Genomic DNA, 13,265 nt, shown 5'->3' on the forward strand with positions numbered 1-13,265 from the left:
CTAGAAAGTAATTGTCAAATGGTGAAGATGAGCCTCGAATGAAGTGCTATACACCAAGATATCATCGAAGAAAACGATGATAAAGTGGCGGAGGTGCTGTCGGAATATGCTATTCATGGTGGCCTGAAAGGAACTTGGTGCATTGCAGAGCCCAAATGGCATTACTTTGAATTCGTAATGTCCATGGTGGGTTCTGAAAGCAGTCTTAGGTATATCGGGGTCGTGCATGCGTATTTGGTGATATCCTTGAAGTAAATCAAGCTTAGAGAAGTACTGAGCACCACCCAATTCGTCCAACAATTCATCAATTGTCGGAATCGGAAACCGGTCACGAACCGTGACGGCGTTAAGAGCTCTGTAATCAACGCAGAATCTCCAAGAGCCGTCGGTCTTGCGGACGAGGAGAACGGGGGATGAAAAAGGACTTGTACTTGGTCTGATGAGTCCTTTTTGTAACATATCATTGACTTGCTGCTCTATCTCCTTCTTCTGGTAATGGGGATATCTATACGGACGGACATTCACGGGATTGGTGTGGGGAAGGAGGTGGATATGGTGGTCGGTGTCACGGTTAGGAGGTAAGCCGGAGGGGTTCTGAAATAGGGTCGAGAAACGTATAAGTAAGGCTTGGATTTCTGGGGGTAAGGTGTGTGGTGGTGGAGGTTCAGGGTTGTCGGTGATGAGCGCAATACGGAAATAAGAGGCTTGGGTCTGTGTCCGGCAAAGTCGCCGGAGTTGATGGTGAGTGATGATCCCGGAGTCATTCGTGTTCTCCCCTTTTAATTCTATTAACTGATTTTGATGAAAGAATTGCATCCGCAGAGACCCGTAGTCAGTGAGAATGGGGCCCAGGGTCTTGAGCCACTGGACTCCCAAGACCACGTTGGCGCCGACAATAGGTAGTACGTGTAAGTCCATGGTGAACATGACGTCCTGAATCATGATGGAAACACCTTCGCAGATGCAAGCGCAATCCAAGTGTTGGCCATTGCCAACCATTACGCGCAATGGTGAAATACGGCGGCAGGGAAGGCCCAATTGGGTCACTAATACTGGTTGCACGAAGTTGTGGGTGTTGCCGCCGTCAATGAGCAGCACCACACGGTGGTCAGCCATGAGCCCCACCATACGCAAAGCCTCAGGTGCCAGGTGGCCCGAAAATGAATTAAGGCTTATTTGGGCCTGAAATGGGTCGGGTTCATGAGGCGGGTCAGGTGGCGGGTCAGGGGGGTCTATTTTAGAGTCTGAGGGGTCCTCTTCTTCAGTCACTAAGAGGAAAGCCCTAGCGGCGCAGCGATGGCCGCGATGGTAACGTTCATCGCAGGTGAAGCATAACCCACGCTCACGGCGTGAGGTTAGCTCCTCCGGCGTGAGACGTTTCATAATAGGCGGGGTAGGGCGTGGAGGGGCCGGAAGCAAAGGGGGAAGGGTTTGACGAGGTTCAGCGGAAGCAGGAAGAACACGAAGGGGGTTAGGTTGCGGAGGTGGTGCGCGAGGGCGTGAGGAAAGGCGGTTGTCAGAAATCTTTTCTTCCTGAAGCTTTGCGAGGCCCGCGGCCTGGACCAGGGTGAGGGGCTGATGAGCTTGGACCTCCCGACGAATCTCCGGGTTGAGACCGGAAATGAAGCAGCTCAGCAGGAACGGAGATGGCAGTCCGATGACCCTGTTCGCGAGGTCCTCGAATTCCGAAAGGTACTGATTGACTGACCCCTTCTGTGTCAACTTAAATAAAACACCTGTTGGGTCTTCGTATTGTGACGGAGCAAATCTGGTTTGCAGGGCTTGTAAGAATCCAGGCCATGAGGTAAACTGGGCATTGCTTGACATCCATTGGAACCAAGCAAGTGCCCGGCCCTCCATATAAAAAGAAGCTATGGTAAGACGGTCTCGCTCAGGGGTTCCATGATATTCGAAATACTGATTGATTTTGAATATCCAACCTAAAGGTTCTGTTCCATCAAATCTGGGAACCTCTAATTTCATTTTATGTTGTGTGGCAGGAACAGGGGAGGGCGGAGGTGGTTCAGGTTGCGGAGAAGGGAATGAGGTCGGACGATGAAGCAGTTCGTCAAGTTTGAGGTTCATGGTCTGCATAGTATCTGTGAGACGGGTGAGGATGGATTCCAGGTTGGGCGCTGATGAATCGTGTGGACCGGTCATGGTGGCAGCGGAAACGAGAGCACCAATGTTATGAACGCTGCTGATTTAGAGGTTCAGCTCCTCCAGAGAATAGAAGGGAATTTTAGAGGTTTCAGAGATAAGGAGAAATTCCAGCTTTTTCTTATTCATCCTTCTGTTATTTACATAATATTTATAGATCCTAGGAAGGAATAGTTTCTTCTAGAATTGGTATAATCCTAGGAATCTAACTAATTTCTGTTATGGATGCTTTTTCTCTCAGATACGCAGCATCCGCAGGAGGATTGTGGAGGATCTTGTGAGCTGGCAATTTCCATTGGATACCTTCAGATGAAATCTTTCAAATAAGTGGGCTTTTTGACCTTTCTTTTGACTATTGGTTCCTTCTGCACCCCATTTTCTGTAAGTTCACCTTCCGTGTTTGCTGCTATGTCTCTGTTGTCCCTGATTGAAGCTTCTCTGTTCATAACATACATTGTAGACCAAATCCTCATATGTGGGTAGAAAATCTTCCATATCCGTTACTTGATTCTTTGCGACAAAATATGAATGGATCGTAGAATCACTGGCCCCGAAGATCATGAAATCCAAACATTGCTTAAATATTCTTGCAACGATGGAATATATCCCATGCTAGACCACTTTGCTTCCACGTATAATGCTTTGCAAAAGTCTATCCACTGTAAAATTTATTAAGACGGGATGGAACTTAATTATCATAATCAACTAATAGATTTTGAATTCCTTAATTAGTTTCTATATATGGTTTTTATACTGATTTGATCGAGTTTGTAGAAACAAAGATCAGTACTAGTGGGTTATAATAAATTAATAATTACTACCTCCATTTCTTTTTAATTGTTGACTTTTTGAGAATTTGTTTTCTTACTTATTTGTTTCTTACAAAATTCATGATCACATTAATTATTATTTTATTAATTATATCCTCACTTATCTCATAATCTTTAATTAATTTATTCATGTATTTATTGTGGATTGGAAAAAGAAAAAGGTAAAGCTAAAAAACTTTACAATTATTTTATTAAAATTAAGAAAATTTATTATATTTCTTAATTTTTATATAATAATAACCTTAAAAGTCAGGTAAAAATGAACGGAGGGAGCAGTCATTAACAATACCACTACCACTTTCTTTAGGTAAGGTAATTTCATTTCTGACAACATACGTAGAAACAAAATTTCATAAGCAATTTCATTTCTGACGTCTTTAAGTGCATGAACACAAATTCTGATGTACTCTGGAAGCTCTTCAAGATCTTTCTCATCCCATCTGTGTCATATATATATATATATATATATATATATATATATATATATATATATATATATATATATATATAGTATTCTATTTTCTTATATATTGTTTTAGAAAAGTTAAGTTGACCTAATCCAGAAAATTAAATGAAGTGTATTGCTAATTAATATCTTGTCCTAGGTCAAGGTGAAAATCTTTTATGTTAGCCAACTATTATGTTGCCTCCGATATTCCGATATCATAGTCAATTAAGCGTATTAAAATATTATATCATACTCTCGAGGATCTTGATATGTGGTTACATCCACGTTAATATTATAATGTGTCCAGCATCCTAGCGGTGATCAGATTGGTATCCAACCTATCAATTTGTTGTTAAATGGATTGGATTTCGGAAGATATACAATCCTCCCCTCAAACACAAAGTACATAGAAATTAAATTATAATAATCACATTACAATCGAAAGATACACAATCCTCTAACTTTAAACACAAAATACGTAGAAACAAAATTATGAGGATTGAATTACAGTCTAATTCAGAGGGTTCGTGTAAGTATATTTTTTATTTTTATATTATCTTAAAAAATTTAAAAATATAACATATTTTATACCATATACCAATATTATATCCTATTTAATTTCTGGAGAAATTATATAGTACTTTTGACAGTAAAAAGATAAATAAAGTAGTTTTGGACCATCACCTAATATGCTGGGGATCTCTGTCAATCTCTATGTGAGGCATACTTTGACATGTTAACAAATAATAATATAACATATAGCATATATGTTAACAATAACTAATCTTACTCTATCTTGGAAATAAACAAACCTCTCAAACGTCATTGTGAACGGTTTCAACTCTTCAAATGAGGCGTATATATCATAAACATCATCAATGACTAACACGAAAATAATCACTTTGGTGAGCCATTTCCTACCAGATGTATAGTTCGGCTCAAAAGCAACTCCTGCTGCACACAAGAAGCTTTCAACCAACCTATTTCTTGCTAAGCTCAAGTCTTCTTTTATGCCAAGATTCTCCCACCATCTAAATGACAAATTAAAAATACTAATTAGTATTTAATTAGCAGCCTTATAATTTTTTGCTACAATTTTTTTTGGTGGTTCAAAATATATATACCTGGATAATTCCTAGACCTCCATTTGAAGTTTGGCCTGAATCATGTTGAAATTTAATGTATCCAATTCAAGTAAAATTGGGTCCATGTATTTCTCAATTTTGTATTGCTTGATGTGCCATTTAACCTCAAACCATATGGTACTCTCCCATGGGAAGGAAGCTCCAAGGCATGGACCATTCTTTCAATAACCAAATTAGGGTGTTGGTTGATGCAGATGGATCGAACTATGAAATAAGGCCTCCTTGAGAGAATTTATTGCCCAAGTTTTGGCCTCATTCAAGATATTTTCTCCTTCTAAAACCAAATGTGAGGCCTCAAGAAGCTCCATAACATCTTTAGCTTTGCCAGCATATGAATCTTTCCTCATCACTTTACCATTTCCATTTAAAATGCTGCTTAGTATATCTGAGTTTTAGAAATAATTAACCAGAAGTTAATTACTTAACTAACTTGCATGATATGTTGTAACGACCGTGAAATATTATGTGATCTAGGATTATTATGTACTCAAAGTTTTACATGACATGTACTCAAATTTTTTAATTTAAGAATAAGAATTAATAACAATCAATTACATGTCATATAAAAATTAATAAAGACTATAATAATGCAAAAAATGTGGTGCAGGAAGCAGCTGCCTCTTATCATCTTAATACCCGTGATCCAACTATCATTTTCGGGTTTACTAGGGGGGTATATTTTGGAATACAACCCAAGTAGTGAGGAACTTTTTTTCTTTTTTGTGTATTTACTATTGAGTAATAAAGACAGAACTACATATAGGACAAATTCAAAGCTAAAGACTCCAACACAAAGTTCCACATTATTTGCGTCACGAGGCACCACTTCAAACAAAAACTTCCAATCACGGCATAATAAAGTATGAATCTCATGTATCACCGAATATGCCAATCTGCACTTTCTTCTGCAGCTGCATGAGAATAGCATCAATCCATAAAGAGTATATTTTTGGTTAGTAGCCATAGTGAGTATATAACTCATTGTGTTTACAATTCTGTTGATGGAAAATGAATTGATTGTCTGCTGTAAAAAAAAATCCAGTTATATATATATATATATATAATTTCTATGTTTAATGTTACACCCAAAGAGTGTAAAAGGATAGTTTTCCCATAAATGGCTATGAAAATTAAAAATTTCAAATACAATTACTGCTGACTTTATGCATTTTCATATTTGATAATCACTACTGCAAAAATGATATTTCACGATGGTTATAATGTATATTCAAACACTATTTTTTGAAATCGAAGTTGTTGAAAGTCTAAACTTTTGAGACGGTTTCATAAATAATCGTTATTATGTAAGATCCAACATGGTGGTTTACATATACTGCATACAGCTACAAAAGGACAACTGAAGTATTCCCATCAAAGAAATATTTCGCAGTGTGGCAATATGACTTCTAAGTCGTCAGAGAATAAAAAAGATAGGATTTACTTTCACAATCTTCAAGCAACATGTTTTCATACAACACATGCATATAGACATCAACCATATAAGCGAATCCTTAATTTTTGTAGCTAAGGATTCCGTGGTATTTTCTATTTGTACAAGACAAAATATTAAAATCCAACAGAAATCATACTTAAGAAATATCATTTCAGTATCTTATTTCTTAATTAATTAAGGTTAAACAAAGCAAGAAATGTAATGATGTTTGTTATAAAAAAAATGGATTGAACTGTAAAAAAAATTTGAAAAGTCTGCATGCAGTACGTGCTTGTGAAACCTTCACTTTCTTGATTAAAAACTAAAACTAATGTACTCCAATGCCAATGCCAATGCCAAAGCCAAAAATTCCATTATGCAAGGTAAGAGGAAGAATCATTGTACGCAATATTATTCTTGTATATACAAAGAGATTATTTTGGAAGTCGAATCCATGATCAACATGTTAGTTGTTACCAAGATGCCACAGGTTGACTCTCCTTCACTCTCTTGAATAACCAGTTATTTAGAAGAAGAAAGATTTTTTTTTTTTTTTGGAACTGCCAAAAAGTTTTATTATTAGAAAAGGGTACCAGGGGTACCGTTAAAGAGAATACAAGGAAAAGAAATCAATGGTGAATAAATATGTGCACCCCTAAAATTGGTATATATACATAGTCATTAACCATTGATCTTCCCGTTAGACCCCACAGACCCTCTTTGACGAAAGATAAACGTAACACTTGAAGGATATACTTAACAAGCAATATTAATATCTATATATATGATTGTATAATTTTTATTTATAATTATTACATTTTCTAAAAATTATTCTGACTAAATGTATAACTATAGCTGTGAAACTTTACGCAGCAAGGTGAGGCAATTTGTGTCACATCTATACCTAGCTTGTAGACATTGTTGTATCAAATACATTCTAGTTTTCGACGTTTAGTGTGGGGAATTAAAGTAGAAAAGCATACTACTAAATTAATTTGTCATCTATATAAAAGACTTTGAAAGATCCAAAGAGAAAAAGAAAAGGTGGCGCGCGAGTCTGCAGTTGGAATTTGGAAACATTTAAAGAGAGAAAAAAAATGTCATTTTTCCTAAAAGCTCAAGTTAGTTGAAAGCTTGAATAAATAATTTTGTTTCTAATATTCTCTACATAGTCTTTAATTTGACTTGAATATGGAAATGTAGAAACTATAAACCTGTCGTACTTTATGCTGAAATTAGTTTTAAAAAACAAGGGTGCTACACGATTGAACTCTTTCTAAAATCCATGTCTCCTTAATTAAGTGAACGGCTCCCAAATGAATATATATATATATATATATATATATATATATATATATACTCTATCGTCTACATGGTTTGGAAATTTAGAGACTATTATATTGGCATTTTGTCCATTTGCTGATATAGATAGGGTTTTGCATGCTTCAGCAGCCAGTACTGCATATGAAATAATTCACTTATATGATGAGTAAAATGTTTGTTTATGTACCAAAATAATAAAAGAAAAAAAAAATCGAATTGAAAATAGAACGAAGAATATTTTTTTCTAAAATATAGATAAATGCACATTAACAAATCTCTATATATAAGTTTACTAACGTACTTTCACCAACTTTTTATTAGGAACATTTTAGCTATTTTAAGAAAATGAAAGTTATAATTTACTAAACTATTCTCTTTAAAAGAAAATAGGTATTCATTATTAGAAAATCATTTTGATTATTTAGTAACCAGAATAATAGCAATTACTCATGAGGGTGGGCATCGAGTTACTAAATTTATAAGTTGAGTCAAATTCAGGGTTCCAAACCGATTAATTTTAATCGATTGTGTTGATTTGGATTTTTCGATTTCTTTTACAATAAAACCAATTTAATCGTATTTAGGTTAGACGGGGTTAGATCAGTATGCATATTAATAAAATAAAATGGAAACTATAATAAAAGAAAGCAAAAAAAAATAAATACAAAAAATAAAATAGAAAATTGTGATAAAATGAAAGAAAGTTGACAGTTTCAAAGTCATAACTATAGAATTACACAACATAATAATTATAAAATTACACAACATATATAAAGAAATTAAAATAGTATAAGCTCAAATTGGTTCGGATCATATTCTATCGGTATGTTTGGCCCAACTTTTGATTGGCTTAAAAGCTATTTAAAAGTAAATGTTTAAAATAAGAACTTAAAATAAAAAGTTGAAGTTGTTTGGTGATTTTCTTTTTTTTTTTAGCTTAAAAGTTTCTTTTAAGGTAAAAGTTGTTTGGTAAAAAAAAAACTTTAAAATTTTATTTTCATGTAGTCATCTTGTTTAATAGAAAAGTTTATTTACATTAATAAAATTAATTGAATTATAAGAAAAATAAATTACTATTACTTAAACAAAAATAAGTTTCTGTTATATTATTATTACTTTAAATAATAATAATTATTATTATAATAATAATTAATAAATGAGACCAGACTCGTGGAGAGAGACAAACAAAGAGTGTAAAATGTACGTAAGGCAGTTAGGGTAGTTTACAAGCTATAAAATTTTCAAGGATCTGAACATATAAGGTAAGCTTTTAAAAAAACATATAAGGTAAAGTGAAAAAAGAAACAAAGTAAGAAAATAATACTATGACGGGAATCGAATAAGGGTCCTTTAATAAAATTAAGCTCCGATTAAGCTTATAATAAGCTCCTCTCATTAGCTTTTTTATAAGCTACTTATTCTAATAATTTTTCATATAAAAAAAAACTACACGTTCTTTTAACCTCTTTTGTATAAAAAGTGTTTGGCCCAGTTATTTATTTTAAGGAGAAAAAAAAAACTAAAAATAAGCTGGATTTATAATTTTAAAATTTAAACTAAATTTATTGTTTGAACTAACCCAATTTTTTTCTTTTAATTGAGTTCAGATTGATTGGACCATTAGGTCAACCCAAGCTCATACCCCTATTATTCATTCCCAATCTTAAAGAAATAATTTGGCAAACCAAAGTACAAGTCAACCAACAGAAAAGAAAGTAGTTAAAATAGCCTACACATATATAACACAATTTTTCCTCTGGATTATAAATTAATAGAAAATGACATTTTCACATATATTAATACAACACTTTTTCCGTATTCTTTTTAAAAGATAGACATGTCTCAATAGTTTTCTCTCTATTTTTAAATTCTTAACAAAATGGTACTAAAATAATCTAAAGAAATTATGTGTAAATATCATTTCCCGTTATAAATAATTAAAAGGACAGTGCAAATAGAAGTTTCAGCTCCATTTTTTATCAATAAATTAACAAAATTTCCTTTAACCATAACAAAACAGTAGATATACAGTTTTTGAGTATATATCTAGGTAAAAATCATATTTTGTTTATGCTCGTAAAAACATAAGAGTAGTTGGTCTAGCTTGCATTAACCCCCAAACCATATATATGTTGAGAAAAGACTGTCTTCATATTAGAACAATTTACCTGATTTTCCTTTTGTTTCTTGCAAAGAAAGGTCTGTTGAACAAAAACCCTATGAACAGAAAAGACTTCCTCTTGAGTTAATTTAACTTCTTGTAATTATATTTAGCCAGTTATGATGCTTGGTTATTTTATGTTAAGTTTTAACAAAGGCCAAAAAGCTGTGATATGCAAGATGTGCACGCATAACATGGAATAATCTCAACCCTTTCACAAAGTAGTCCTATCTTGAGCATTGAAAACCAATTGGAGAAATACAAGGGAAGGAAAATGATTTCAGCAGGGTTCTATATATTGAATCTTCTTCTGTGAACTGTCTAATCCACAGAGAAGCAATTTATATATTTATCTGCTCCCATTTTTACTTATTAAATCCTAGCCAACATCTTCATTCGGTTCACTGCCTTTTCAATCAATTTTTTATTTGCTTATTGACATCAAATAGAACCTCATATTAAGAAAGTTTTAGAATAAGCTGATGAAATTTTTCATTAGCATGAGTGCAATTGATGATCCAGACATATAATTAATATGCATGTGCCTACGGTTTGGGAACCTAATTTGGGATAGTATAGATACTTACTGTATAAGACAGTCAATGAAATTAAACTGACCACCGTCCACCTCTTAATTATGTTAATTAAATTAATTAATGTTGAAAGTTACAAATCATTACCAGAAAATAAAGAAAGAAAGAAAGAAAGATAAGTCATCTCGTTAGTTAATTCCCGTCAAAACCTGTTGGAACACGGGCAAAATATGTTTGATACAGTACTCTTAATTAAAGCTTGTTATATAATAGTAGTATTATCTAACATTTTTTTTTCCTTATTTTACACAACATTTGGTAAAATGCATCCTTGTAAGATATACAAACCCCACATATCATCAGTACCAATTTCAAAATCCCACAACTCGGGCTGTGTTTCCACATCACTGCAGGATCCATTCACAAACCTTTTCAATCTCTGGCTTACTTTGGTGGCTCCAAATTGAAGTAAAGATTGAGGAATCTGCATAAAACTCATTAAGCTTTTCAAAATTAGAGGACTAGTACATGTTAATTAAGAAGAACAAATTAAACACATGAATTTTTTTTATCGACAAATATTAATCATTAATTTGTTAGTAAGAGGATAGAACTGCGCCATATTTTTCTTGTTCCGTTAAATTAGACACATGAATTAATATGAAGGGAAAATTAAACAACAACATGATACATACCTCAGCATGCACAACATGAAGCATCGAGTCTCCAGCAAGTGAGGAATTGGCACTTCTAACATCAATGTTCTCTTCATGCAGCATTCGAATGATCTCAGAGAAAATGAACTGGTGGTCTAATCCACAAGTAAGAACAACTTGTAAAGAAGAACCCACTTCGTGAATCTCAAGTTGTGGCGATTTTGGGAAACCTGCAGAAGTTGCAGCAAAATTGGTACTATTATTGGAGAAGCAATCACGGGATCTCTTTCTAATTCCTTGCAAACACTCTTTCTTCTCCTGTGCCATCTTCACCTTTGCCTCCAAACTCTTGATGTAGTTGATTGCCTCGTCCACTTGGTCAGGCAGTGGTAATGCTTCCTGCGTCGTCATCACCAGCACACACCAAATATCAATAAAATCATTCGATCAAATTCAACTCAAACAATATTATCATTCCGGTCAACCAATCGGAAATCATAATAAATATAATTTTTAGAATAATTATTGTTAAAATTCATCAAATACAGTAGATGATGATAGTGTAAAAAGTATTTATGCTTATAATTAACTTTGTATTTAAGTTTTATAAACACCCTTCAAAGGAGTTAAAATCTAATTCTAATTGGAATCCATGCATGAAATAACATCGGTAAAAAAATTAAAAAAAAAAATAGAAGGAGGAAACTATGTAACCTTGGGGTTATAGCTAGGGAGAAGAGAGTTGAGTTTGTTGCAGAGGATCTTCATTTGATTTCTTCTGTTTTTCTCCACTAGCCTTCTTTCAACCTTGGTTGAAGAAGAGGGTTGAATAATTCCAAGCTGATCCATTGAATTGAATGAATGAATGAAGAAGCACTTTAATGAATTTTCCACCAACCTGTGAGTTTAGGAGGTTATATATAGGATGAATTGGCAAATGGTGTGTGCATGTGGGTATATATTATGTGTGTGTAGGAGTGAATTGATATAGTAACAGTGATTAGTGATGTCAACAAATAATAATGGAATGGTAAGAGGAAGTTGAGAGAATAGAAACGTCACTTTAGTGATGTCAGCATGTTGACTCTGCAAAATCCTAGTCATTATTTTGCTATTGCCGTCCAAATACACACGTGCCTTTATTAAGGCACTTTCCTTGTTTTGAATGGTCTGCGTTACCGCGTAACGGTAACCTAATACTTTTGTCACTGTTTACTATATAATGATGCCTTTGTCAACTTTTGGGATTATCCTATTATTATTATTATTATTATCATATTTGAAATTTTTTATTATTCTTAATTATTTTATTTAAGTAACCTTTTGTAAAAATTAATTAAATGATTAAAGACAACAACAACAAAAATGGACGTACGTAGGCTGAAGACACTGTCAATTTTCCCTAGCTTCCTTAATTAGTTCCATTTTAAAATTTCACTGGATTGAATAATTAGGGATTAGTCTTACCCGAATTTTTAATTTGAATTTGGTACAATCATAATATGTAAAAACAAGTTTTGTTAAACTACGTTATAATTAATAATCGATTGCTTTTTTATTTAAAAAATATATAAATTTATATATTGTAATTAATTAAATAAATTTTTCAATTTTTTTAAGAATAATATATATATATATATAAATTATACTTTTTTACCATATTTAAATAAATCATAGTACTAAATAGTCGACTTAAAATAGTTATTGATTTAAATTAAGAAGGTTTAATTTCGTTTTCTAATTAAATTTATAAATTTGTGTCAGTTTCATTTATATAATCTAATCATGTTCCATTTGGATATTGGGTGCATAAATCTTTAAATTTCTTAACAACTGTGATTGATGAATATTAAATATATTTTTTTTTTGTTATTTCCTTTATATACTTAACCAAATTAAATGAGTAGCATGTGTTATTCTTATTTTATAAAAAAAATATTTTTAAATCTAGCTGGGATTATAGCATATTAGCAAATCACGATGTGTGTGTGTGTCTTCTTAATTATTATTTTTTTCATCCACAAATCTGAATGTAAGACTAGATTTAAGGAGACTAAAACTAATTTTATTTGAATCAATAAACATACGTGTATTTGTATGTAAGTACTCCAGTGTGTGTATTACTTCATAATTTATAAAAATGATATATAAAATTACAAATATATGTCATTAATCATTTAGAATTTAAATATATTATATAATGATAAATTTGTTTACTCTTTAAATACAAATATTTTTGGACTTTATTTATTTTATATATAGTTATAATCCACTTCAACTAGTTTTATATCATTAAGTAGTAAATATAAATTACTCTTACATAAGTAAAATAAAATAAAATACAGGTATCGCATTCACTCCAGCTAAATAAATAAAAATAGAGAATTAAAACTTATTAAAAATTTAAGCTAATTCATCCTTGCATTATAAGCTTTTATCTATGTCATATTTAATAATTCATGAGAGTGATGATGAGTTGCTGGGCGTTAGTAAATATTGGTGACTAGTAAAGAATAAAGAGTAAACAATGAAATACTCCTATTATTTAAAAAATAAATATTGATAAATTATAATAAA

General features: G+C 32.6%; 2 protein-coding genes across 2 annotated transcripts; both read right to left on the reverse strand.

The window, feature by feature from the left end:
• LOC114416356 lies at positions 1-2,160 on the reverse strand. The gene has a single exon (XM_028381218.1). The coding sequence runs from the start codon at positions 2,158-2,160 to the stop codon at positions 1-3; it is 2,160 nt and encodes a 719-aa protein (XP_028237019.1).
• Positions 2,161-10,198: 8,038 nt separating this feature from the next.
• Positions 10,199-11,617, reverse strand: LOC114414245 (transcription factor bHLH162-like). Its single transcript, XM_028378545.1, has 3 exons — positions 11,403-11,617; positions 10,728-11,087; positions 10,199-10,516 (listed from the first exon to the last, which is right to left on the reverse strand). The coding sequence occupies exons 1-3, from the start codon at positions 11,535-11,537 to the stop codon at positions 10,337-10,339; spliced, it is 675 nt and encodes a 224-aa protein (XP_028234346.1). The 5' UTR covers positions 11,538-11,617; the 3' UTR covers positions 10,199-10,336.
• Between the last annotated feature and the right edge of the window lie 1,648 nt (positions 11,618-13,265).

Source organism: Glycine soja, chromosome 6, assembly GCF_004193775.1.
Source record: "Glycine soja cultivar W05 chromosome 6, ASM419377v2, whole genome shotgun sequence".
Lineage (NCBI taxonomy): Eukaryota > Viridiplantae > Streptophyta > Magnoliopsida > Fabales > Fabaceae > Glycine > Glycine soja.